General features: G+C 50.3%; 1 protein-coding gene across 2 annotated transcripts; it reads left to right on the top strand.

The window, feature by feature from the left end:
* LOC309886279 (uncharacterized protein) lies at window positions 1-27,757 on the top strand. Of its 2 annotated transcripts, none has more exons than XM_082776991.1 (14): window positions 1-643; window positions 6,814-6,888; window positions 7,313-7,362; window positions 8,003-8,056; window positions 12,027-12,177; window positions 15,630-15,712; window positions 18,743-18,910; window positions 19,036-19,314; window positions 20,014-20,171; window positions 22,469-22,677; window positions 23,103-23,167; window positions 23,721-23,885; window positions 25,583-25,667; window positions 27,210-27,757. In XM_082776991.1, the coding sequence occupies exons 1-14, from the start codon at window positions 457-459 to the stop codon at window positions 27,224-27,226; spliced, it is 1,746 nt and encodes a 581-aa protein (XP_082633117.1). In that variant the 5' UTR covers window positions 1-456; the 3' UTR covers window positions 27,227-27,757. The 2 variants fall into 2 exon arrangements, with proteins under 2 accessions (XP_082633117.1, XP_082633116.1); XM_082776990.1 differs by having other exon boundaries at window positions 25,583-25,654; window positions 27,210-27,753.

Genomic DNA, 27,757 nt, shown 5'->3' with positions numbered 1-27,757 from the left:
GAGCCCAGCGCCACGGCTGCCCCCCTCCCTCTCCTCCTCTTCCTCCTCCTCCACCTCCTCCTCCTCCTCCTCCTTCTTCTGCAGCACATGGGAAGCAAAAACTTTCTCTCCTCCTCCGCAGGGTGCCCCCGGCAGCCCCCCGCCGCCTCCCGGGCCGGACCCCGCGGCGGATCGCAGCTGGAGGATGCGGCTCTGCTCGGCTCCTGCGCTCCCATCCCCCGGGCGATGAGGAATGAGCCGTTTTGGGAGCATCCCCCGCCGCTTTGAGGGCTGGGGAGGAGCGGATTGAGACTTGGATCGGACCCGGCGGAGGGTCACCGAAGGGATTTGTGCAGGAAAGGAGCTGTTTGCGGGGAAAAAAAAAAAAAATATATATATATATATTAAAAAAAAAAAAATCAGATGCTGTAGCAACACCAGGGAGGCAGCGCTGCATTGCTTTGCTTCAGCCCCATCATGGGCACGGGCATGTGCTCGAGGAGGCAGAAGGGGCTCCTGCAGACCGGGTTTTGCCTGCTGGCCGTGGTGTGCTTAGGCTCGGGAGTTTTCCTGTACCATCACTTGCAGCAGAAGGTGAGGAGCGCTGAAGCCCTGGCCCAGAAATACAAGCAGCAGCAGGAAGCGCTGTCTGCCCAGCTCCAAGGTGAGTGACCGGCTGTGTGTGTGCCTTCCGAGCTTCCTTTGCTTCCCCCGCAGCCCAGTGACAGGCAGGGAGCATTTGTGGAGTGAGGTTGGACTTGTAAAGAGCTCTAGGAAGATGTCTCCTGGTTCTTTCCCCCCCTTGCTTTCTAGAGTTCCTCAGCCTGGAGTCTGAATTGCTGCACGCAGCAGCAAGGGGACGGCTGGGGTGGGGAGTTCAGCTGTGTCCTGCCGGATTCAGAGCTCCCTACAGCTCCCCTTGGCTACATGGATCTAAATGTGAAGCAGTAAAAATACAGACAGGGCTTGCACAGGCTGCTGGAGCAGGCTCCGAGACCTGGCTGTGCTCTCTGGCCAGGTCCAGAAAGTGAATAAATAGGCAGGGGGCCCTCTAGTAAAGTTTGTTGTACTGTCTGTTACCTTTGTGAGAAAATAAACCCTTTTCTCAAGAGATCAGTCTGTGGCTCCTGCCAGCTCGTTTGGGGCTGATTGGAAGCTCGCTGCTTACAGCATCTTTAAAAAAAATAAAACCAGAGGAGGCAATGAGCGCTGGTTCCTGTGGCGAGAGCAGCTGGAAGGCACGCGTGGTGTGTGTGTGCCTCCCTCCCCTTTCTCCCCCCTTCATTTGTCCTGCTTACGGAGATGCCTGCCAGTGGGAGAGTGACGTTTTAGCCCATGGAGACATCCCAGCAGGGAAGGCTGAAGTCACGTTACGTTGTCCCACTGCTGAACTCCCTCTCCTGTGGACGGCTGAGACTTCCCCGTCTGCCCGAGCTGCGGTGCCAGCACCTCTCACTCCACTTGGGCTCTGTTTGCTGAGCTTCCTGCAGAGCAGCTGGGGAGGAATTCGCTCCTTGGGAGCCCCTGGTTGTGTGTAGTGCTGGATGGGTTATTCTGAGTGCCCACAGGACGAGCCTTCCGTGGACAAGATGCAGTTTGCATGTGGCTGGTGCAAGGTCAGGAGGCTGATTTAAAGCTTTTTCACAGAGCAGGCGGGATTAGATGGTGGTGCTTAAATCCAGAGCTCTTCCTCGGGCTGAAATCAAGCGTGGGGTGTCTGCTCTGGCCTCTGCTCACACAGACAGTGACTTTGGTTCTGTGTTGCTGGGGATTTCTGCAGGTTTGTGGCTCAAGATGTGACTTCTGGGTTAAACCTTTTCAGGTGGCTTTGTGCGCAGTGTTGTGATGCGAATTGAACATGAGCTTGTGCTCAGGGCTCTGTATTTCCATCAGAATTGGGGAAGCAAAGTGCTGCACATGTTTGTCACTGGAGGAAACATGCTTTTAAAAAAACAATGTTTTGAATTGATCCATCAAGCGTAAAGGTTTCCTGCTATTACCTTACATTTTGTTTCCTTTTCTTATCACTCTGTCACGAGGCATTCAAACACCCACAGCTCCTGGTGTGCTGCACAGTCCCAGCCCCTGCAGTCCCCACCTGCATCCCGTGTTTGCAACGCTGAGACCAGCAGGGCAGAAGCCATCCCCTGTCCCCTCCTGGCATCGCTTGGAGAGGGGCTGCTTCAAGGAATGAGCCGACAGCCTCAGGGAACCCCGCTTCTGGGAACAGCAGGCTCCAGCCAACAGCTGAGACAAGCTCATAATATTTTTTTTTCCACCCAAATATGTTTGAGCAGCAGCGCTGTGGCCTGTTGCTGGGGTTTCTAACCCTCCGCCAGCCCTCCCGTTCCTAAATACAGTCGTTGCCATGGATACCCTTTTTTATTTTCACAAGACACTTGTCCAACAGTTTTCAGAGGCGAAGCTTCTTTTAGGATTTGGGAGAGGCAGGCCCTAAATAGGGGCTGCCTCCGTGCAGCCGCATCCTGCACGCCCGGCCGTGGCCCTGCACAGCTGGCGGTGCTGGGTGCTGAGCAGGGAGCTGGGTGCCAGCACCCTGAGGCTCTCCTGCCCCGTGCTGGCTTGGAGTGAGACTTGAATTGCTGCTGGTCTGCGGTGTCCGATTCGTCTTCCCAGCCCTACAGAAGGAGGATGTGTTATGGGGTGGAATTCAGCGCTGTTTGTTTCCTCCTCCTCTTAGGCTTGAGCACCAGATGCGGTTAATGCTTCTGGCTGCCTCGAAATTCAGCTGGAAAGGGCAAAGTTTGTGCCGAGAGCGAGTGAAAGGGAGATCGAGCGGAGGAGGGAGTGGAGAGGGATGGCCAGAACTGCCTTGAAACAGCAGCGCCTGTCCCACACGAACAGAGCTCATCTTCTCTCTCAAAATAAGAGCAAAGCAGCTGCTGACCTTGCTGCAGGGTAAAACAAAATAAAAACATGCAAAGAGAGGTGCTGCCGGTGGTGTGTGACCCTCTCAGCCTCCTGGAGCCTGCTGCTGGCTGGCACCCATCCCACCGGGCAGCTTGGTGCCCCTCTCGTTGTGCTCCGGGTGGCATCGAGGAGGAATCTGCTGGGTTTTTCTGTCCCTGCATCCCTCGTGTTCCTGCACGGAGGTGTCTGAGACTGCACAGAGCCTCCTTGCCAGACGCTGGGCTCTGCTTTAAGGGCTGGGATTTGGGATCTCTCTCGGCAGCAGGGCTGGTGCTGCGGGTTGTTAGCTGTGATGTGGCTGGATGGGGGCTGGCAGGAGGGTTTCTCTGTAACAAGGAGAGCAGCTGAGAAGAAAGCTCTTTGCAGGTGATAAGCTGGGCCCGTCTGCAAGGCAGGAATCGCTCTCTTCCCGTCACGGATCTCCTAAACTCTCCCTGGCAGATGTTTATCTCCATACAGCTGAGATAACAGTCCCTTCACCCTGCTTTCTGAGGTCTTGTAAAATGAGAACATGTCTGTGGAAAGCCTGGCCTGTTCTCCTTTCCCAAAGGCAAGGCACTGCAAGGGATTTCATTGTTCCAGCTCTGCATTTTTAGCTCACTTGGCAGCAGGTGACAGTGCTTTTGCGCTGACTGCTGGCTGGATTCCAGCCTGAATTTAGACACTGACCACCCTCCACTCCCTCTTGGAGCTGTGAATTGTTAAAGACTTCCTGGCTTCCTGTCTGCTCGAGCTGCAAGTGCCATTTTGGCCGGCTGGGCTGGGGCTGGATCCCACTGCAGAGGTGAGCAGGGAGACTGCCCTGCTGCTGAGCTGTGCAGAGCTGCACCCAGCTTCTCCAGGCTCTGCAGACCCAGAGAAATGGCAGAGGAGAGAATTTATGTTATTTTTTTACTTGCTGGAGGTTACTTCAGCTTATTCTATTTATGTATTTTTAAAAATATATATGTTAAAAAAATCCTCTGCTTTGTGGAGCTTGCGCTGTGCCTTCTGCTGTTGCGAACCTATTGCTGTAGGGGCTTTCCAGTGCTTTAGTCTTGCGTGTGCTGAGTGAGCACCTGGTAGCTCGGGGTTATCTGAGCAGCTTTCTGCCCAAAATAGTGATTTTCTGCCTGCTCCTGTGCGAGTGAACCTCCCACCACGTCAGATACTTGTGCTCAGGTGCTCTGCTAGGTGAGACTGCAAGAAAGTGAGATGCTCTTAGCAAAAACACACATGCCCTGAGCTCACGAGGCTTTGGGGCAGTGGCTGACGTGTTTCAGCTGACTGTTGTGTTGAACGAGGCTTCTCAGCATGTGTCGAGAAAGCACTCACAGTCTCTTATGTGCTTACCTGCTCGCACAGCGAGCCGGGCAGGGAAAGCCCTCGGGGTGATGCTGGGAAGTGCCTAAAAATAAAGCTGTCACTGGAGCAGACGCTTGGACAGCCGCAGCAGTGGGCTTGCTGCTTATCGCTGTGCTCAGCGAGGGAGGCGTCCTTCCAGGCTAGCCACAAATGAATATTTCTGCAGGGATGGTTTGGAGAAGGCCTCGCTTCAGAGGAAAGCATCAAGGAAGCGGCCCAGCCCAGGGGAAGGATCCTCACTGCTGGCATGTCTCTGGGTTAGGAAGGGAAGCCAGAAGGAAGGAGATAACGTGGCTGGAGGCTGGGAATTCCTGAGCAAGAGCACCACGCTTCCTGCCCCGTGAGGAAGGTGGAAGAGGGAATTGGGTGGCTCAGGGGAGATGATTTGGGTGTGAAAGTGTGCCTGGGGAACAGCTCCTCGCTCTGAGCTTGCCGTGCCGTGAGCCCGGGCTGCTAAAGCCTAAAAAATTGTCCTCGTACCTGCACTGTCTAAAAGCAGCATGCTCCAGGAGGAGCCAACTGTCTTGTACTGCCGAGGCTTGATTTCAGGCCAGGACGAGTCACCGCCTGGAAGCACCGAAGCTGCTCCTCGGGGGACAGTGGGATGCCGGGATATTTGGATTCAGTTCCCTTCTTGGAGCCAGGACCTTCAGTGTGTAGACTGCCAGCCTACCTGCAGGCTGAGGTAATGCTCCAGGGGGCTTGGGAAGCAGCTGAACTGCCACCAGCGAGACCCTTGGGGCTCAGCACTTTATGTCTGGCTTGAAATACCACCCCTTGTTCCCCTGATTTGCTCAGGCACTCAGTGGAGATGACTGTAAATATGAACAGATCTGCTGCTGGTAAACCGAAGCATGATGAAAATCCTAGGCTTGGACCCAGCCGGTGTCATGAGTTTGGCTTAAAAAAGGCAGAGGTAAACGAGCTGGAGGTTATTTTTCTGTGCAGAACAGACCCTTCCAGCAGGGATCCAACCCCCAGCCATCGAGAGTCTCCTGTAAAGCCACCAGGACAGCGCAGACCACGCACGACCCTCACAGTGGCACTGAGGATGAGCTGTTGGGTAGGTGGTGGAGACGAGAGCTGTGTGACCTCTTACAGTCTGCGGCGGTGAAAACCACTCAAACCATCCTACCTGCAGGCTCCTCAGAGGCTTTGAAATAAGTGGTGGCGGAGCACAGGCTGGGAGAGGTGTGTCTGCGGGGTGATGTTGTGGGGTATTGCTTTCCAGCGCGCTTTATTCGATGCCAGGTTGGATTTGCGCAGCCGGCTCTCCTGTCACCATGCCGTGCTCAGCCTCTGCGCCCTCCTCGCTCTGCCTGCAGGACTGCTCAAGGCTTGGCAGTAATTTAAAGTGCAGAAACACCAACTCGCGCTGACATCTGGGCTTCACTTTGCTTGCAGGGAGTCTGAAGGCTCAAAACCCACACGTGGTTATGTGATGTGACTGGCACTGGGCTGCTGTTGATCAGTGAAAGCCGTGAGCTTCACCCCGTTGTTGCTCACCCATGGAGAAGGCGGCGGAGGAGATGGGTGGCTGGAATTCCCTGCCTGGGGAGAAACGGGTGGGGTGGCAAAAAGGTGCTGCTCTCGGGTGGTTTTTTCTTTTCCTTCAGGGGCTACGAAGGTGCCAGCTGTGCTTGTGGTAAGGCAAGGCAGGAGAGTCCTCATCAAAGTGAGGTTCTCGTACATCCCTTCCTCAGCGTCACGGTTCCTGTGTGGTGTGCAGGATAATTTAGGCAAATGCCTGACTTCTAAGATGCCAGGATCACCTCTGAGCACTTCTTTGTGCTTCTTTGAGAGCCACATCTGTGCCACTGTTGGTCAACTCTAAAACAGATATACGGGTGCTTTGTGGCACTGTGGGAACCTCGGTGCAGAGGGGCTGCAGGAGCTGCCTGCTTGCAGCTGGATGCTGGGACTCGGGGACAGCTCTCGGTTAGTGCTCAGGCGTCAGAGCGGATTAAAATCATCATCCATCAGGAGGTTTCTCTGGCACTTCCATTTGTCATGTGGCTGCTGCACAAAGCAGCCTCGTCCCTCTCCCTGCTCGGCTCCCCTGCGCAGAGCACAGATGCTCTTTTGTGTGTAGAGGAGAGAGAGCTGCTGACTCGCTCTTCCTTAGTGGCCTTGAGGGCCTGTTAATGGTCGGGGATGGAGACGGGGGTGGAAGGGGAGAAAACATCTCTCCCACGTGCTGCTGATCCAGAGCAGAGAGCCTGGAAGGCTCTGGCTGTGCTGAGCCTGGAGGTGGGCTTGGCCTGTAGATGTGCAGCTCAGCCACTGGCCGCCAAATCCAGCTCACAGCCCAGGCTCCGAAGCAAAACCTGAGTGCAGAGACTCGCAGGACGAGGCTGGTGTTGGACTGGGAATCTGCTGCCAGCTGGGAGCAGACAAGGGCTGGACTGGTGGCTGGCCCTGAAGCTCTTATTGCTCAGGGTGTCAGATACGTGCGTGTGCTTCAGCACTGTTGGTTTGCTTGGCCTGGAATTTAGGTGAGAATGTCTGGGAGGAAATGTTAGGGTTTATCTCACGCTCTGCCTCTCTCTGCTTCCCCAGTGGTGTACGAGCACAGATCCCGGCTGGAGCGATCCCTGCAGAAGGAGCGAGGGGAGCACAAGAAGACGAAGGAAGGTAAGTCTCTGGCGGAGCAGTGGCCGAACAACACTCCAGCAGTCCCGTGGGGAGATGCACACATGGCACCCAGAGCCTTTTCTGTCATCTATGCAGTGTGTGGCTGTCTGGGAGGCAGGTTCTGTTCTCTTACATTCCTGCAGATGTCTTCAGTCTAATCTGCAAGTGATAGCACCCATCCTGATGTGTCTGAGCACTTCAGAAGTGATAGCAATACCTAGCGTTAGAATGCTTTTCCTTAGAAATAGTAACTTCTAAGTGATCTGAAGATGTTGAGCTCTATAAGGACTTCATAATATTGGCATCCCTACGCTCCCCAGTACTCAGACACTCCAGACTGCCACATCCTTTAAAGCTGCTGTACAAGAGTAAATACACACAGGCAGGCCCTTGTAAATTTAATTGTCTTCTCTTCCGTTTCTAGATTTTTTAGTGTATAAATTAGAAGCTCAGGAAGCTCTCAACAAGGAGAAGGTACGTACAGTTTATTCATCAGAGTGTCTGTATTTTCCTGCGTGTTTGTAAGGATGGCCAAGACCTTTGTGGTACCACCGCAGTCATGAGGCCAGGGCTGCTGTCTGGGCTGTATGAAAGACAGTGAGAACATTTGGTCCAAAAGCAACTTTGGCCGACTCTTATCTTGCAAGGCTGATCACGTGTGAAGATCTGCTTTATCTTAGGGATAGATCAGGTGTGAAGATCTGCTTCATCTTAAGGCTGTGTTGTGCCAGAGCTGTTCTGCTTGCTCTCTCCTGTGCGATAGCGCAGTGGAAGGGTTACAGCCCTTTGTGGAGTCACAAGGCTAGTTTTATTCCTTTCTCAGAGCATCTGTTGGTGAGATGCTGAGGGAGAGGAACAGCTTTTAGCTTGCTCATCTGTGGGTGAATGTCATCTTGTTACACGAAGGAACTCGTGGATGAATATCTGAATATTCTAACGGCTGGGCAGCTTGCTTGCAATTTGTACTCACTTGCTGGTAATACTTCATACCTTACTGAGTCTTCATCTTGCTGCTGATGTGGTGCCTGGGCGGGTGTTGATGTGTTTCACATGCCTTAGGCTTTTCTGGGACCTAATGGCACCATTAAATCTTTTCTTATTTTTTTTTTTCCAGCAAGACTCTATGAACAGATATGGGGCCCTCAGTTCCCAGCACAAGATCCTGAAGGTAAGGTTTTGGTCTGATTTTGCTCACCATTTGCTACATGTTAGAGTGCTCCCTGGAAGGTAGCTCAGAGCTTTCACTTACCAGAGATGCCTGGGAGAGACCAAGGTCTTCCTGCAGCTAGTGCCAGCCCAGAGGGCTGTGGATCCATGGTCCCGTGGCGTTGATCCATGTTTCTTCCTGGCTGTTCAGATTTATGGGAGTTTTCCTATTTATTCTGTTGGGCTTTGTGTCAGATTACGGCCTCGGTGTATACCTCATTTCAATGGTAGCCTTTGTGCAGCTTATCACAGAGGAGTTTTGTTGCCCAGCACGTTCTTTTGTGTTCCGTAGCATGAAAATGGGCCTCTTCGCTGCGTCCTGCCCTGCTGGGCTAGGAGAATGTACCTTAAGGCCAAGTGGGGTGGCTCACAGTGGTTTTAAAGCTTATCAAATGCTCTACCTGAACCATCTCACAATGCGAAAGTTGGGTTTCGTTAGCGCAATGCAGCTGTGGTCTGTTGGTGGTGATGATTTCCTTAATGTTGTCTTGAGCTGGAGTGTTTCCAGCCAAGCAGTGATTTAGTTCTGGGACGTAGGGAGCGGGCTGGGATCCAGCAGCCCCGAGCACCACGGAGCAGAGCTGGACGTCCAGCTGCCTGCCTTTGGAGTCAAGCTCTGGGAGGACGGAAGCGCAGCTCCCTTGGGCATTATCCAGCCCTGGGAACACTCCTCAGCACTGATTTTTCCTCCTCGTAACAACTGCAGCCTGAGCAGCGTGCTCCGGTTTGCTTCTTGCCCAGGGACAGTGAGAGCACTTCATCCTGGCTCTCTTTCTCCTACTGCCTTTTATTGGGAGGAATTTTTCATCTATTTTGTAACTGCATTTACAGCTGCTGAAAGACAGGCAGGCCCTTGGGACTGAAGTGTGGTGGATTAGAGCTTCCCCCTCCTGAAAACGCAGCACTCAGCTCTACTTGTAGCTAGCTATGGGGCTTAGAATAACGTTTGTTTCTGGAGCACGGGCAAAAAATGCTTCCCACTTGTTCTAGCTTCTTGACAAAGAAGAATGCTGCCAAAAACATCATTCCTGAGGATGCAGAAGTGGGTGATTGACATGTAATGCTGAACAGAAACGACGAGCCCTGTTAAGCTGAAGGTCCCAAAGGTGACCAAAACTTCTGTGAATCCACCCCAGCGTTACCTGGCTTTGGTGTTTGTGGCCACTGGTGCTGTACCTGACAGCCTGGGTCGTGGTGTGACCCCACAGGACAGCTCTGTAGCCCACGGTTGCCTTCCTTTAGGTTCGTTTTCTTCTGCTCACTGCCCTCGTTTGTCAACGTTTTGTTTTGCTGTGTGCAGTTGGAGATGAGGGGCTCTGCAGGGAACCACCATGCAGAGAAGGCATCATTTGGTGCTGGTTGGGGTTCGGGCTGCTGGGGGGGGTGTCAGCAGGAAACTCAGCTCCCTGCTGTGGGATCTGGGCTGTCCTCAGAGCTCTGAGGGTGCTGGGGCTGACCCTTGATCAAATCCCCCATGCTGGTCTCTGCTGAGACTGCTGGTTTGCTGCCACTGCTGCTCTTTTCCACGTGGGCTCTCCTGATGCACCAGGTACCAAAGGAAAGCTTTCGGTTTTGCACTGCCTTTTTCTAGCTGCTTACAGAAGAAAGGGATCAAGCTTGCTTGACTCCTGAGCCGTTCTGATCTGTAGTGAAGCTCTCTGTGCCTGATTAACGTCTGCAACAGGCAGCCCAGTCTCAAGGGCTTGGCTTTGTCCAAAAATAGCGGCTGCAGCACTTGCCTGTGTCTGGATTCCTGCTGGGGCCAGACTTCATCTCCTTATAACTCCTTTCATCTTCTTGAGTGAAGATTGAGTATTTTTTTTTTTAGCATCTTTCTGTAGAACGCCTCCTGGCACTCACGGAACAGGCAGGCAGCTTTAAACAAAAGACTTCTTCACATGGGCTTCCTGAAGCTGCGGGGACCTGGAAGCTTGCAGCGAGGTGTGCCCTTCCTTTGCTTGTGGGCGAGTCGGGACGCGGGGTTCCTGATTTCTCCCACATTAGCTGAGTGCTCCCAGTGCTGCAGCACTGGCATGGTGGGCAGGGTCCCAGCGATGCGTGACGGCAGTGTGCTGTCTGTATTCCCTCACCCCTCTGTGTTTGTGCATCATTTCCACCCCCCTCATGTGCAGCGTCCTGCAGTTTCTGCTTGGTTAAGCACAGCAGCATCTCTGAGGCAGGAGGGGAATGATGTGAGCCAGATGGGCAGCTCTGGACATGAGAGGTTCCTTGGGGCTTTGCTGGCTCGAGAATGCTCTGCTTCCACTTCTCTTAAATCATATTTTTTGAAAAAAAAAAAATCAGGTAGCATATTCTGGGGCTCCTGTCCTGCAGCCACCACACAGCTCAGCATCTTTAGATCCTTCCTGAAGTTTTCAAGCCCCAGCCTCAGTAACTGGGTAGGAGTGAGGCTGCTCTGTGTGCTTCGTGAGCTGGGCTCAGGTGCTCTGGGTGACCTTGGCCAAGGCACTTCTCTGTTCAGCTTCCTGCTGCTGTCAGAGGAGGAGAATTTGAGATTTCCCCCCCTTCTTCCTGACCATGAGCAGTCTGGGGACACACAGCTCGTGGCAGACAGAACATGGGCTGGAAATTAATTGACCTGAGCTGATGAGGACTTCAGATTCCTTGAGTTGCTCAGGGTTTCTTGTTAAAAACCAATTCTCGTGTGCTGATGTTGGTGGTTTCTCTGAGGTGGTCAGCATCCAAATGATTGGAGGGGTCTGGTTTCCCTGCGCTGCTTTTTGCCGGTGGCTCTGATGGAGCTGTAAGTACCCAAGGTCTCTGAAAGCCAGAGCAGGAATCTTTTTTTATTCTCTTTAATTTCCTTTCTGCTTCTGTGATCTGATTAACCCAACATCCTTGTCTCTTCTTTGTTCTCTCTCTGGGACCCCTTCATACTGAAAGTTTTTTCTTCCGTTGCGTGTATTTTTGGAGCACGGTTATTTCGCTTCTTTTAGCTAAGGATAATTGCTCTGGGGGAGAATGCCTGGGACACAGATACTTTGTTTTACTGGGGATAAATGCCAGCATCGATAGCATTTTTTTAGCATTTAAAGAAAAAAAGGGAAGAAAGACATTTGTTTTACAGGAAGGTTAGTTGAAACTGCTGCCTGCGTCCTGAGGAGCTGTGTGGAGGGGCCAGGGTTCACCTGGGAGCCAATCCATCTGCATAGCTAATTGGTGTTGACAAACTGAATGTGGAAGGGTCCCTGCGTTACCATGGGGACCAGAAAGGAGGTGAATTCTGGTTCAGTGGGTCTGAGCAAAGGGATGTCTCGGCGCGTTTTCTTCTCCGGCTCTGCGAGAGAGGAGGGGAGGAGATGGCGCGTTGCAAAGCTCTTACCTGATGGGTTCTGGCCTGCTTCAGATATGGTCTGGGGTCTGCTGGGTGTCCTGCTATCCAGGTTAAACCTTAGCCCTGCTTCAAGGTGAGCTACTTCTGCAGCGAGTCCCTGCACTGTGGGAACATTTATCCTTGCAGGTAATGCCGTCCTTAAGCATCTCAGGGACTCGGGGAAGTACCCAGGATTTGTGCTGTGTATCTCAGGCGTTTGGGTTGCTATCAGCTGAGATAAGAGCCTGAGTTGCTCTTACTGAGCTGAGTGCCGGGGAGGAGTAGGAGTGTTCTTGGCCGTGTCCCAGAGCCTCCATCTCTCTTTCAGGCAGGCATGGACTTGCTCACACACTTCTCTTACAGTTGAGTAGCTTCTCGGGAGATCTCCCATGCTGCTTCACAATGCTTTGGCATTTTACATCACTCTCAAACCAAAGAACAATCTTTTTATCTGCAATTTTTAGCTGCCTTATTGGAGGAACCGAAGTCTCATCTGCCTCCCCAAGCAACTCATTAAACAGAGACACTTGAGTGGCACTTGACAACAGTTAATTTACTCCTCCCCTCCCTAATTGTACTGATTTCTTTTTGTATTCAGAACCAGCATGAAGATGTCAAGAAGCAGCTGCTTGACCTGCAGCTGCAGCACAACAGCTTGAAACTAGAACATCGTAAGACACAGGAGACCCACAACCAGAAGTATGCCCAGCTGCAGCAGGAGAAGGATAATGAAGTCACAAACTTGCAGGGTAAGTGTGATGGAGAGCCAAGAAAACACCAGGTAGAGGGCGGGTCATGAAGATCTGAGCTCAGGAGAGGACAGTGGCTGTTCTCCAGGCACTCCAGAAGGTCTGGAGAACTGTAGCAACACCTGTGTGTGACTGCAGGGATCTGGGGCTGTAACTACACTGGCACAGGGACATAGAGGAGCAGAGATTCCTTTTTTTTTTTTTTATAGCCCCTTGGGAGACTGTATTACCTTGGATTTAACTGGTCTTTGAGTTTACTGGGGTTCAGAGACCCTGCACTGTTGTATTGTGTGGGCATCCCTGGCTTCTGTCAGCAGCAACAGCGTTTCTTGTGGTATTTTCCAAGCCTAATTTAATTTTGCTGACTGCTTTTACTGCAGCTGCTGCTTACCATATTTGTGTGGATTTGCAGAGCCAGGTGAGATGAAAACGTTGTGCCAAGTGCTGACCACATTCAGATTGAAACAGCCCATGTCCCATGGAGGGGACACTCAAAATGGATGAGACACCCCAAAAGTAGGAGGTGTGAGGCTAAGGCAGAGGTGTGTGCCTGTAGTTCCACCGTAGACTAGGCAGAAACAAGAGGTTTATCCACCAGCTAATCCTGCCTTCCCCTGTCCTTTCTCTAGTGGGAAGGTGTAGCCAAGTTAGCAGAGAGATTTTCTGTGCAGAGAAATAACATCATGACATTTAGAGATCCCATCTATTTCAGCATATATTTTTCACTTCACTGTATGCATTTAAAAAAAAAAAGAAAAAAAAAAAGAAAGAAACCAATTTCTCTTCCTGAAACACCAGAATTCTGTAAATTCCAACACTTAAGCTTGGGGGAGAATTAAACATACTTCTTGTAATTAATTGTGTAGGTCTATAAAATGCATTTAATATGCAAGTATTGCAGAGAATACCCAATCCATTTAATTCCTAAAGAGTTGCTTCTATTCAGTCTACTGCTTAATTAGATCATGATTTTTTTTTAAGATTCACATCTGCTCTTACTTGAATTGGGTCTGGGAGAGTGACAGCTGCTGTCACTTTCTGTGGATGACCAGCAGAGCCCCAGTACCTGGGGAGTACTCACGGGTTAAAAAAAAAAGAACTTGAGCACAAGCAAGCAAAACCTAAACATCTGATTCAATCTCACTTCTTGAAATATGCAGCCACCAATGGAGTAAGAAAATTAATTCTGCCACAGGAAAGAATAATGATCAGAAAAGCAATCTGAAGAAGGAGGCTAGCCAGGAAGGTCAGCGTAAGGCTGAGATGCATTAATATTCTCTGTACACCTTCCCAGGCTGTTGCTCACTCGGTCCCATCTCTTTTCTGTGCTTGAAGCTCAAACTGGCTACTAAATCTTCCTTTAAGAGAAAGTGCTGGTAACCATGGCATACAAAAGAGCAAGACAGTCTTCTGAGAAGTGGCAGAGAGCTAGCAGCATTGCTAATGCCTTATTTTCTTTCTGTATGTTCCATTAGTGCTTTCTATATATAATGTGTCCTCAGGAGAGGTGCTGGAAGGTGTGCCTCCACCAGCAGGGACAGTGAAGAAGGAGAGGGTTCTGAACAGTCAGCATTGCTGCGGGATTAGTGCTGGGTTCAGTTGTGGAAAGGAAACCCTTGTCCCAGGGGTGCTGGAGGAGAGCAGAAGCCCACAGAAGTACAAAGGAGCTGGGTTTGGTGGCTCTTTGTCGCTTTACAGTTTGGGGGCAGCTCTCAGGTCGGGGACAAAGCCATCTGGATGTGCATGGAGTGGGGACTGATGCTGCTGTACCACACAACCCAGTGATTGTGGTGCTGCTGAGGTGGTCGCACCCTGTTCCTCAAAATCCCTCCTTCTGGAAGTGGTTTTTGAATGCCAGCTAACAGGCTGTGAGTACATGCTCTTGCTAAGCCAGCTGAAGCTTCCTGATCTTGTTAACATGGGCCTTTTTAATCCTGTTTGCCTCTTTTCCCCCTCCTGCTGCGTTATGATCTATTTTCTCTTCTGCTTTGTAAGAATTGCAGTCTATTTATGCTGCGTTTCACACCCCAGCACAGTCTGTCCTCTGCTGTTCCCCCACTCTCATTCCGCGCTTTCCATTTTTCCCTCACCGCACACTGGCACAGCCTGCTCTGAAGGCAGAAGGCTGGGTTTGAGCACTGCTGAACCTGTCTTACAGATAAAAGGGCCCTGTAGCTATAACTGAAGCTTTTCTCCCATTGATGCCATTGATTAAAAACCCCTGGCGATGCCACTTGGAGCAGAACTTCACACCTCTGCCATGCTGGTGGCAGAGGAGGGCCCTGCCTTGGCACGAGGGTTTTGATTTCCAGGTTCTGAAGACCTGGATGTGAGTGAGGCTCAGAGAAACTCTGCTTCTTCTGGACGTCTCTCCCCACTTGAGATGCCTCTGGTTCTTCTGAAGGGCTGCGGGGGTGTCTTTGCTGTGCTCAGAGGTCTGAGGAGTAGTGGTCCTGGAGCCTTCTGTGCTCCTTCTGATGTTAAATCTTTAACACAAGCGAATAACACAGTTTGCAACCTCAATAGCACTGTCCTGTCCCAGGGGTGGATGTTATAGAAAGACATACCCCTGTAATTAGAAATATCTACAAGCTTGAGCTGAAATCGTGCATGTGATTCAGCCTGCAGCCGAGTGACTGCTAGGGGAAAAAATCCCCTCCCTGTCACAGCAGATGCAGCAATTTCTGCTTGCAGAGAAACCCTAGTGCACGCAGTTAGTGGTATTTTAAGAGAGCTTCAGGCTCCAAAATAAGGCTGATATTTTTTGTGTCAGTCTTTCTTTTTATTTGGAGAACACATAGTTATCTACAAGGCACTGAAACGTAAGTTTGTGTCTTGTCATTGAAGCACTAAGTGTGCAGGGAGCTTGAAAGGAGCCCAGTCTGGGAGCTGCAAGGCACAGGCTTGCTGCTTAATAGCATGGGAATAAACATCCCTGAGGACCGAGTTGTTCTATGCTTGCTTTTTGTTTGCTGTGTGTTCTTATTTGTACCATCCTTTCAAGAAGCTGCTTCTCCGTGCAGCTGGGGGGAAGCTGGGTTGAATCTGGTGCATTCAGGAGCCCTGCAGAGCTCTCCTCGTGTCTCTCAGCCCCCAGGTTCCTGAAGTGGGGGCACTGACTGCTGCTTTCCCTGCTCTCCAGCTGCAACGGATAAGGGAAATGAAGAAATAAATCAAATTATTTTGAAAGCGAGCACAGCAAGTGCCTGCCCCTGCTAGAAACAGTTAGCAGAGTCGCTCTGGAGAGGAGCAAGTTCCTTGAGTGGGGAGAAGAGATGGGAGGAACAGTAATTTGGGTCTGGTAGGTCTGTTTGGCTAGCTCCTAGCTAGTGCTTCACTCTAGTTCCTGAGCTTGGAGAGAGACGTGTGAGGTTTCAGAAGAATTAGTGGTAAGGACAGACACTGCACTTGCAGAAGTAGCTCTCTCAAGTGAATTTGTTCTTCTCTTGCAGATACAGTCTTTAAACTCAGAGAAGAGAGCAAGCTTCTTCGCAAGGCCCACCAGGAAGTTCACTCTCAGCTCCTTAATGCCCAGGTAATCCACAAGGGGATGCTTGGGGCCATGTGGGACAACCTTTCGTTGGGGCCTGGGTGCACTATGAAATGCTCCCCTCCCTAAATAATAAGTCTGGTTAGTAACTGCATTTCTGCACGGTGAGATGCCTAAAATAGTGCTGGTGGAAGCAATGGAGAGGCTTTCTGGATACATTTTCCAACCTGGAATCTGTCCCAATAGCTGGAAGTGCAGATGAACCACTGGGACTCGTGTAGCTTAAGTGAGCTTGAACCAGCTTCTTCCCACCTCTGGAACACCTCCTGTCAGTTACCTGCATCTCAAATGCTTCTACCAGAAGTGATTATGAATTGCCTCTGTGTATGCCTATAAAATTAATTGCAGAGTGAACCAGCAATGCAGAGGTGCCTTGCCTAGTTTGCTGGGAATACAAATAAGTGCTCGGCAACCTTGGAAGAAAGGTCCCCTTCTGTCTCTTTTTGAAGCATTACTGGAGGTAGACCTTGGAAAGATTCAGAAAAATCTTTGCAAACAAGACGTCAGTGTTCAGTAATGAAGGTGCTGGAGGGAGGCTTTGAATCTGGAGGCCAGGTCCGAGATGCAAGCAGGGTTGGCTCAAGGCTAGAGAGACAGCAGAGCATGAAGTCTTGTTGGTATGGCATTGTGCTCGTGCTCTGCAGATGCTGTAAGCCTCCCCAGCACGCTGCAGTCCTCCCATCACCGAGTGCTGCTCACCCAGCTCGAAGGGGGAGCTGCCAGGTGACCTGGAAGAGGGGAGAAAGTCTGCTGGAAGAAGTAGAAGGGAGGGATTTAGGGTCTCCACAGCTTCTTTCTGGCTCTGTACTGAGTCAACACGCAAGCAGCTTTGTGAATGTGCTTTGTTAGGAGTTGCACTGCAGTCTGGATTAGCCTTGCCTGGTGATTAACAGCCTCCTGGTAAGTGCTCCCGTGGATCATAGGACGAGCTCAAAGCAAGGAGCTACTTGGGGTTGGTGCTGTTGACAGCTGATTCTTCTGAACTGGAGGCTGCATTTCTGCTGGAAGCATAGGGGTGGTGGCTCTTGATTTCTACAAGTTTACTCTTGAGTCCTGCCCTGAGCTGCCCTGCAGAAACACAGGGAGTGGGCGGCTCCAGAGCACTGCAGGTAGCTGCTTGTTCCAGCCAGGAAGCCCAGGTCCCTGACACCAGAGGCAGCTGCTGTTTGACAGCTCTTTGGCTCACGTCGGTGTGGTTTGAGGGGACTCAAGTGGACTCTTGGTGTTTCTGGCTTCCCTGCCTTCCGAACTGGGACCTGCCGCTGAGCTGTTCTCATCCGTTCCTCCTCCACGAGGCCACAGCAGGCTGGTGGGGTTCTCCACATGGACACCTGCAGTGTGCTTGCTGGAAAGCAGAGACCTTGGGTCTCCCTAGGGGTGAATCCAGCAAGCCCTTACCAGCAACTGAAGAAGCATCAGGCCATCACAAGCTTCTCCAGTGCTACTGGCAGGCCAATATTGCAGTGCAGCCTCTATCGCAGTGCGGCTCAGCCTTCACCTGTAGACCTCCTGAGCAAACCTCCAAAGTAGCTGTGAGTTTTACTGCTTGGCAGCTCGTTCCCAAGAAACACTGAGAGCTGGGCAGCCCCCAGCAGGCAGGGCTCGGGCTGGGATCAGAAGGTCCCAGCTCTGCTTTTGTCCTGCTGGGTCAATGCAGGGTGCGTTTGCATTGGGCACAGCAGGTAGGAGCTTTTCGAGAAAGCTGGCTGGAGACAGTTAATGCTGCTGAGCTGAGCACTTGCAGATTGAACAGCACAGGGGCACCAGTTTAGAGGAGTAACTTGCGTCCTAGATGTCGCGTTCACTTTTCAGAGATGCTGATGAGTTCCCCGAGCCTTATAGCCAGGTGACTGAGCCCACAGTGGCTGTCACAGCAGCTTCTCTGCAAGGTAAAACGAGGGAAGAGCAGAGCCCTGTGTGCACAGCTTGCTATCACAGGGTGCCAGCAGCGTGCGGGCACCTGTGTGTGTGCTGCTTCCCCTCTGGGCAGCCCACCTGCACAGCCTCTCCACGGGCACAAGGTTTGCTTCCATCTGTCTCCTTCTGGCTGGAAGCAATCCCCTGCTAGGGCTACGTCCCACGAATGGCTCTTGGCTTCCTTTTCCTTTCCTCGTTCTTTTTTTATTTTAGCTCTGCTGAGTTGTTTTGTTGGCTTTTTGTTTTGTTTTAATGTTTGTTTTAAGGTCAAATTTCAGGGGGAAGAACTGAAATCAACAAAGCCTGCTCAGGAATTAATTTCCTGCTAAACTTTCCTTGCTGCTTGGAAGCTTTCCTGCTCTGCCCAGTCCCCACTCTGGTCCATTTCCAGGTACCTTGGCAAGCACATGAAAAGCTCTCTCCCCTCACTTCCCTATAAATAATGGGGGTAGGAGCGGGGAGCTTTTCCTGGATAGCTTTCTCAAGCTCTCCTTTTCAGGGTTGGATCTGGAAGAAAAAAGCTGCAGTAGAAAGAAAAGAGTTACATTTGTTTAACAGTCCGGGAGAATCGATTTTTCATTTGTCTTGCAAAGTAAATTGAATTGTCAGGTGGAATTATGCCAATTATTGTCAGCCCCTCTGAGATGAAAACATCTTTCTCCTGTGGAGGCATTTCTCTATAGAAGCTAACCTGAATGTACATGAGAGGCAGAGGAGGAGGAGACACACCTACAAGAACCAGGACAGGATTTTTGTGCAAAAGCAGGGGTTATGTTAACAGCTCGTGCAGTACATAGCGTTGCTCAGAGTACTGGTGTCGTGGGTCAGTGTTTCCAAGGTGAAAGTATGCAGTGAAATAAGATGCAAGACTGGCAAAGAGACAATACAAAATATCTGTAAAATCTGGAGGGAAAGCTCAAGACTAGCCTCGACTTGTGATTAATGGTTGGGGATTATCTCCAGCTGTGTATATATGGCTTCTTTTTTTAGGGGTGTATCTGTGCTGTGCAACTGGTCGTGAGCATGGCTGTTCTTAGCAAGGAGTTGTTCAATCCTGTTATCACGCGAGGTTTTTCTGTACCTCTTTTGTTCCCTCAGACCCAGATGGAAGAGTTCAGGCAGCTCAAGGAAGCTCTGCAGAAGATGCCAAGCTTCAAAGGAGGAGGAGGAGGAGGAGGAGGAAAGGGGCAGCAGCAGCAGCTCCAGGTGCTGAAGGAGCAGCCCCTGGGGCCAGGCAGCAGCCAGCTGCAGCTCATGAGGCAGAAGGTGTGGTAGTCCTGAGTAGCTGGGAGGCTTTCCAGGGCTTCTGGGGGTTTTCAGCCCTGGACTTTGAACCTGAGGGAATGCAGTCTGTTCCTCTGATGCTCACTCTTTGCCTTTCTTCCCTGCAGGCTTTTCCAGTCAATCTGGAGAATCGCCCGGCTGGGAGCCTGCTGGCATCGCAGGTCTCTGGGCTGCGGAAGCAGGCAGATGGTCCTCTGCTGCCGGGCCAGGGCTCCTACAGCAACAACGGCCCCAGGTCACAGGGGAGCGTGCTCGTTACCCACCCGGCCCCTCTGCAAGATGCCAATTTGCCACCGGAGGCTGTGCCAGCCTGGCCAGCAGGACACGGGGACAGCCACGTCATCCGATTCACCCGGACTGTGAACAGCCTCCCAAACGGGAACCCAGTAAGTTCTGCAGAGCTGGTGCTTCTTGTCTCCCTGAGAGCACGCACCATGTGCTGGGCACCAGGAGGAACTGCTGAATCTGTCTCACTCCAGAAGCCTGTATCTAAAAAAATAAAAAATAAAAAAATTTACTCATTCCTCTGGAAAAAGGAAGCCAGTTCACTAGGGACTGGGTTTGCCTTTTGCATTAACCTTGTTAATTTCCTGCAGTCTGCGCTAAAATAAGAAATTCTCATCTTATTTCAGGATTGTGAACAGCAGTGAGAATACTTGGAAGCTGCTGTGCATATTGTGAGCTTGTTCTAGTGAGCACAGTGAGGAACAATAACTGCCAAAATGGCAATCATCTAAGTATAGTTAGCTACAAATGCAATTACTATTATTATTGCAATATGTTTCCTTGTTGAAGAGTTCGTGGTGCTCCTTTTTCTCTTGGAGATCAAGCTACCTGAGATGAGACATGCCTGGATCCCATAGGATCCAAATCACTTCCTCTTGGCTGCATGGAAGCAGAGTGACCTCTCATACTGCAGGCTGGCTGGACAGGGCTGTGGATTTATTCTGGAGCACTCTGAGTCTGTAGTTCCTTGACAAAAGATTTCTGGCCCCTGAGTGTCAAATGCAAGAGAGGTCTGCAAGAATATGATAAGATCAGGAGCTCGTGTGTATCCTGAGCACATCTGTGTGTCCTCCCTGCAGGATGTAAAGATGGTGATGCGCATTCACGTGAACAGCCACGAGGAAGGCCAGGCTCCTGCATTGTCACTGTCTGATCTGAAGCAACCCTCTGCAGCAGAGAAGCCCAAGGTGCCAGACAACCACCACTCAACAGGCAGCAAACAAGTGCAAATGCAAAGGTTGGTGATGCAAAGCTCCCCTCTACTCTGCCCTCAGGATCAGAGGTACCACATAGCCTAATCTCTGGTCTTGCTCCTTTTGTGTTTCTTGTGGTTTCTACTTGGAAAACAATTGAAGAAAGTGTTATTTATTTATCCCTTCACCATCTACTTGTAACTGCACGCTGCTGCAGGCATCCATCTCAGCCCAAAACCAGAAGATTGGTCATGCTGCAGGCACTGCTGTGTGAATGCAGACATGTGGGTGCTGGGCTGGCAAGAGAGGAGCAAGGATTGCAAGGATTCTGTGCTGTTGGAGCACCCTCTGTAGTGTGCCTTTGTACTTGAGCTGCTTGTTAAAGGGATTGCATGGGGAGGAGGGAAAAGAATTACTGCTGGGTGAGATTGGGTCAGTGTGTGTTTCCCACTAGCTGGAGTGGAGGGTGGAAGCCATTCATCTTCAGCACCAGGGTGGCTAAGGAATTCCTTCCCTTCCTCTAAATAAGAGTGATTAAGTTGTGTTTCAGAGCCATAATTTGCTCATTTTGAGCTTGGAAAGAGCATTCACAGGAGGGTGCAATGTGTTCCTGCAGGTAACAGGGTTGGTGATTATTGCAGTATGGTATTTGTATTGCTGTGGTACCTGGGGGTCTAGGCAAGGACCAGGATCCTGTTGTACTGGATGCTGCACAAGAGGAACTGTTTTGTGTCTTAGCAGCACTCACAGAAGACAAGTCTGCTGTGTAAAAGGAAGAAAATGTCTTTCTGAGGCTGTAATTCATCAAATTCTGGCCAGAATCCAAAAACTGACTCAGAAAATAGTGCTTCCTTATTTAACTTATTTATCATCTGTGTGTGTCCAGGTCAGATCTGTGCAGTTTACTGGAGAGGAAAAAAAAATTAATTCCTGCTTTATTTGTAAAAGAGACTTTGAGATCTCATTCCAAACTATCCATCAGCTAGATTCTATTAATGCATTTTCTTTACCCTGTTTGTTGTTCACTTAACCTGCAATCTTTTCAGGTCAGAGATTGTGCTCTGCATGTTTTTTTTCAAAGGGTAGTATCCTCCCCATGCTGCTTCAGTAGGCAACATCCTCTGTGAAACTCAGAGTGCAAATACTGGCCTTGGTTTGGCAAATGACTTCCCAAGGACAGAGACCATGCTTTTCCTGTCCTGGATCTATCATCGAGAAACTATTGAGCAGCTGAAGGCTGTCATTTACATTGGGTGGTGGTTGTGATGTGAGTGCAAAACCCAGCTTTCTCGGGAGGTGCCCATGGTAAGAACAACACCAGACTGCAGAAGAGGCCATGCGTCCCGTGCCAAGAGCTGTTGCACAAGGTGGCTGAGACCAGCAGATTCCAGATGGGAATTGTTGGGCTCGATGGCCAGTTCGCATGGTGATGGCTTTGTAATGGGAAATCTGAGCTAAAGGCTGGGCTGTGGTTTTTCTTACTTGCAAGTTTGTGTGGTAGTAATATGCTGGCTTCAAAACGCTGCTAAAGCTGGGGCCACTTAAGAGCCTGAGGCAGGGAGAAGCACTGTGTTGTGGTGGAATTACAGCTAACCTCACCAAATAAAGAAAGAAAATACTTTACTTTTCCCATGTTCACCTTAAAAACAAACAAGCAAAAAAAAAACAAACACCACCACCAAAACCATATGCCAATGCTTCATTTCAATTATTTGTCCCTGTTCTGTTTGTACAAGGGAGAGACACAGGCTGTTTGAGCGTTTTATAAAGAGACCTTGATTAAAGCACCTATCCTAGCTGCAAATCTTCATAAAGAGCTTGTAACTTTAAAGAGCACCAGACAATGGAAATCAGCACTTCTGTATTGCAGCTCTTCTATTTATTTTGAAATATATACTTTTTGCCCTCATAAGTCAAAACCCTGCAGTTTTACTTTAGCAGCACTTTTCATTTTAAACGACGTTGGAACATAGAGGATTTCTGGTTTGGGTATTTTTGAAGAAACTGAGATTTATGTATTTGGGTGTGTGTGAGGCTTGAGTAAGCATCAATTTTGAGTTGGAGTTTATTGCTATGTGGATGTTGCCGTATCAGCTAAATAAGATCAAGGCAGTTCTACAAATTGTGTTTATAAAGCATGACTTATGTGGCACGTGTTCTGTTTCACGTAGCTGCTGGTAACTAATGCAATTGCTATTTTGAGAAAAAAAATGAATCAAGACAAACTTGTGCATGCATTGTAGGTTGGTTTTCTGCTTGGCGTTACGAAATGGTGTTTTGAAAGTTCTCTTGCATGTGCTGAGTCAGGAGGTGCCTGTTTTGTTTTGTGCTGTTGCTGCAGCTGGAAGGACATAGTCAACAAAGTCAATGCCCAGATGGACGGCGCCCAAGTGCACAGTTACCCTGAGAGCCTTCACCTCGACCCCAGGCCTGGGCAAGAGACTCAGAAGGGCAGCTCGCAGCCACCGGGTCAGAAGAGAGTAGCAGAGCATCAAACAGCTGACCGGGGAAGCGAGAAGGAGAAGACAGATAATGAAGAGCTAGAAATGGGTATGCTTTCCCTAATTCCGTGCTGTACAGCACTATTTTATAGCAGGGTCCCTCCAGACCACTGTTCTGACAAGACAATCAGCCTCCTATAGGAATTGGTTTAATGCTGGTAGTGGGTTTTCTAGTTTAGTTAATTGGCTCTGTCAAAAAGACACTGATGCCAATCCTGCGTGTTGCTGGGTGGAGGCAGTGACCATCAGGTGGCTTTCTGTGCAACTAACTGATGGCTGTGGGCTTGAATGCAGGAGAACAGGGCAGGTGGGAGCTGGGGCTGCTCTAAGGATCCCCTCTGAAATGCTGACTTGCATCCTATAGGCATTGTAAAGATGACCAGATCAGGGTTTTTTGTGAGCTCCCTTTTTGTGAGTGGGTTTATTTTTTTTTAATCCAGAGACAACTCTAATAATTGTATCCCTTCCTTGCAGATGCAGGAATGATTGAGAGGGAGAACTTGCATTCTCAGAAGGAGACTGTTGTCCAGGAGCCCATGGTAAGAAATGCACCTGTGCTGTCATCAGGACACAGCCCTTCCTATAAATAAGAACCCAGTAATCTCATTTAAGTAGATGCTTTCCCAGAAGTCTCTGTAATGTACAACTCCAATTTCCTTTCTGGTTCTGGGGGGATTCAGATGGACAGTGAAAACTGAGGTTTTTTGGTTTTAGAGCCATGAGTGTGCTTGGTGAGATGGATGACTGGAGAATTGCTATAAAACCAGTGCTGCCTGTCTGCTTGGATGTTAAGACAATTCTTCATCTCAATTTTCGTATTTAAAAAAAAAAAAAAAAAAAAGATGAAAGATAGAAATAGAGGATGGGAAAATACGGGAATGCTGCTAAGAGTAATCAGTGGTCTGTTCAGGGGGGACAATACTCCTGTGCTCTTACTGGTGTAGTGCCAGTCCTTCCTCCTGAGATCTGGGTCCCTTCTGGGCGACAGCCTTTCCCAGCTCCTTGGCTTGCTGCTGATGGTGGGTTCATGTTGGCCTCTGCCTCCCGAGTGGATATCTTCTCTGGTACTTACACGAGGCTTTTCTTGTCCAGATGCCAGATGATGCTGCAGATCCTGCCCAGGATCCCAATAACCAAGGTGAGGATGAGTTTGAGGAGGCTGAACTGGAGAGACCTGACTTTGAAGAGAAGGTGGGAGGTTTGGAGAAGTTCAAGGAACCCAGCGTGAAAGAAGAGTCTAAGGAGAAGCCACCGAAGGTGACTGACACAAGGGCAGCCAGCAGGGGCCCAGGGAGAGATTCCTGGCTGTGAATGGGGTGAGTGGGGGGGAGACAGAGAGCTTAAGGGCTCAAAGGAAAGCAGCACGTTCCTGCATGGATTCATAATGCTGCTGCAAGGATGTGGCAGGCAGGAGAAACCTCTCTGAAAATCAGCACGTCAGTACCAGAACCAGTTCTGGCTCCGTCCCCTCAGCTTCTTCAAGTGAGCACAAGTATTTGGAGCACCTACGTGGCTGGAGAGACATGGAACAGGAGATGTCTCACTACATGGCTATTACTGTAGTTGTATGCTCTTTTTTAGCACTTCAGGTATTAAAAGTAGAGACAACAGCAGGGGCCTATGCTTGGGGTCTGCTCAGAGCAGCCCTTGCTGTTTGTGGGCAAACAGCAGACTCCTGACAGCAGTGACAGGGTGCAGAAGCTCTGCTTTCTTGTTCGCCTGCTTGCAGGTGACAGCCATTTATTTTGCAAAGTGTTGCTTGCTGTCTGAAGCCAGGCTCTGCATCAGGGAAATATCAGTTTGTTTTGACATGCACCCGAGTGTTGCTTGGTTTAAAAAGGAGCGTTTTATCTGTCAGGCTTTAAAGTCATGATCAGTGGTGAGGTTAAAAAAAACAAATCCAGGCCAATTTAGTCAAGCAAGGAGGATATCTTTCAGATGGGGCCGCGCTGCATTCCCTAAAGCTCAACCATAAATAAATTGTGGATACCTAATGAGTTGTATAAGGAGAAGTGTTGGTGAGAACCTGTGTTAACAAGTACCACTTCCCTGAAAATGTTTGTTTTACCAGCTTGGGCAACTTCTCCCTGCTATCTGGGCCAGACCATGCAGGGGGCACACCTTACAGTAATGTCTGAAGCCCACTTTGGGAAGAGATGGTGGAACAAATGTTCCTGTCCTTCTGCTTTCCTCACTTCCCTTTTCTCTGGGCTGGTTTACACCGAGCTCCTCCTCACTTTTTAATGCATCCAGGCTCAGTGCAGTGCGAGCCTGCTTGTCCTGTGGGGACTGCGCACAGACCACGTTTGTACCAGCAGTGCTGAGTCAGGTTGAGCTTCTCCCAGATGCAAAGGCAAACGCTGCCAGTTCATCTCATTCCTCTCCAGGGCTCGAGGTTGTGGTTCTAAGAGCAGAGTGGGTCAGGGCAGAACAGCTGGCTTGTTGTGAAGGAGTTGTCTAAGAAAGCAGATGTCTGGCTTAACTGTATTTGCTGGAAGATGGAAGGCAAGCAGCCCTGTTGGAGTGTCTGTAAATCAGCCTTGTCTGAGTACCCAGACCCTTCTGTGAGCTGTAAATTATTTAAAGCGTTAATATTTCAATCCTCACCAGTGAGAGAGGCTCTAAAAATATCCCTGCTAGTTTGTTCTGTTTTGTCTTCAAATTTGGTGGCGGGACGTAGCGAGGGGAGCACAAAGACCTCGAGCTGGGCTGATGCAGAAGCCGTGCAGGACGTGCGTGGCTGCCTGCAGCCTGGGACCTGATGCAACTGCTGCATATGTGAGGGTGGGGAAGGTACAAATGGAGCTGGGGTTGTTTCACTGCCTCTCTGCTGCCCTGATTCCTGAGCCCAATGTTTTCCAGACCTGGGGCTGCAATGCCAGAGGGTTTATTCCCCGCAGGGGCTGGAAATGGGTCGGGGCAGTGCTCAGTGTCCAACGTTGTGTATCTTTCAGGATGCTGGCAGACCTGCCAAGCCCAGGGAGGACCCGATGGATGACTATCAAGAAGATCAGGAGCAAGAAATTGTACGACACCAAGGTTCCTCTTCTTTCCCTCTTTGGTGCGATTGTTACCTGGGTCTGTTGGGATTCAGGAGCTGAGCGTGGCTCGGCTTTTAGGAAACCAGATGCGAGCACTGCCTTCAGTTTTGTCTCTGCACAGTGAGGGATTATTCCTGTGGTAAGAAGTTTGCCAGGAGCCCTGTCATCTGCTGCTGCGGGCCCAACCTTCCTCTCTGGGGAAGAGCTGGGGAGAACTGCCCTGTGCTCCCAGCAGGGTCACTGGGTTACAGGCAGGAGGCTGAACAAGAACTTGGGTGGCTGAAGAATGAGAGGGGACTCCTGGGGAACTGCTGTATTGGTAACCATCGCTGTCATGGGTAGGATGGGAGATGCTTCCAGTGGAGAGGTTTGGTCCTGGCTAAAAGACGGAGAAAGCTTTTAAAATCTGAATTGGAGGAGAGATCCATAAAGAATTGAACTTTTATTTTTTGAAGGGTGGAAGTAGAAGAGTGGTTTTTTTCTTTCCTCATGTGTAAATCTGTAGCTGAGATGAACTCAGAGTTTCATGGCAGCTGCTCGGGGATGTGTTCTCCATTGGAGGCGGTCTCCGTGACAGGGAGCTGAGTGAATGGAGACACGACAGCCTTCCGTGCAGCCCCCAGAGCCAGCTGAGTGTTGCCAGCTACCTTACGGTAACATTTAAGTGGGACGTTTGGTTCACCAGCCTTGAAAGTACACGATTTTTTGTGACTAGAATGCAAAGGAGACGGGAAAAAGTATTCATGTAGGTGCTGCTGAGCACCATTTCTAGATGAGGTGCACAGGGGGAAACATTTGTTCCATGTTTTATTTGAGAGCCGGGCATCTGTGAAAGGGGCATTGTGTGAGCCCCAGGAGGGGTCACTGCTTCCTCCTGGCTCACCTGGATGGAAATGAAGGATTCTCTGCAGTCTTGTTAAGAACACTGAGTGTATTCATCCTCTTCTTGTCCTTTGTGAGTGGCTGCTGCTGGCATTTTCTGCAGTTTCAGCACGCTTGCTGATGAATTAAGGGTTTGGACTGCCTGCTGGAAGTGAGGATTAAAAAAAAAAAAGGTAATGTGTGGGGAGGAGAAAAGCAAAGCTGATGTCAGGAGCTCTCCTTGCCCTGTGTAAGAACCTGGCTTGTACACACTCTAGTTGGACACCAAGGTGCCAGCAGATGCTGTGCTGGCTGCTGCACGTCCTGGCTGGGACTATTACAGCAGTTCAGATGTGGTGGAGGTCGGATATCCTCTCATGTAACAGTGGCAACAGGCTGAGATGTTAAACTGCAATGCCAGGCTATTAAATGTTCCTTAAACGAACAGCTGGTTGTGACAACGTGGGCTTCTCAACTCTGCTTCTTGGCAAAGTGAACTGCCAGTGTCAGCGACAGGTCCCTGGCAGAGCTGCACTCCTCCCTGCCCCTGGGTTCCCCAAGCTGGGCTGGTTGGGTAGAACTGCTCTGTGCAGGAGCAGCGTGGTGCTGAGCGTTAGGGTCTCCTTTTCCAGCTGGGCCCTGCTGATTTTTCCTTCCTGGCTGTTCCCTCTGCACCCAGGAGGATCACGGCGGTGAGGTGGATGACAACGACGACCTGGAACTGGTGCAAGAGCGGAAAGAGCACGCGGGCATCCGGGGAGCTGACGGCAAGAAGGATGACTACTACTGAGAGATGCTGAAGGAAGATGGATGCGCTAGGAGTGAGGGGACAAGAACTCCTCCCAGGAACTGGCTCCTGGACTAAGCAGAGCCCGGAACAAAGGCAGGAGGAGACGGCTGCCTTGGCAGGCACCGAGCAAGGTGCTTGCAGGTGTGCGTTGCATCTACGTGCGTGGGGCCACTCCTGCTTCTCTGGTCGATAGCATGGAAGTGCTCTCAGACTGTAGGAATGATTTTATCCTGCTGCTTCTTTTAGAAGCATGTGTTGATTTATTAAGTTCTTCACCCTCTTGTTTTCCCCATCCCCTCTCTAACTGGAGAATGTTGTTGTTTTTTTTTCTTTTTCTTTTTTTTTTTTTTTTTTTTTTTACTGCCTGGGCAGGGGGAGGGATGCAGGACTATAAAAGGGTGCCTGAGCTGGTCCCTGGACTTACTTGACTGGTTGCT

The sequence above is a fragment of the Aythya marila genome (genome assembly GCF_965140915.1).
Source record: "Aythya marila genome assembly, chromosome: 21".
NCBI classification, from domain to species: domain Eukaryota; kingdom Metazoa; phylum Chordata; class Aves; order Anseriformes; family Anatidae; genus Aythya; species Aythya marila.
Note: the sequence above shows the minus strand (reverse complement) of the source record. Positions and strands in the feature narration are given on the sequence as shown.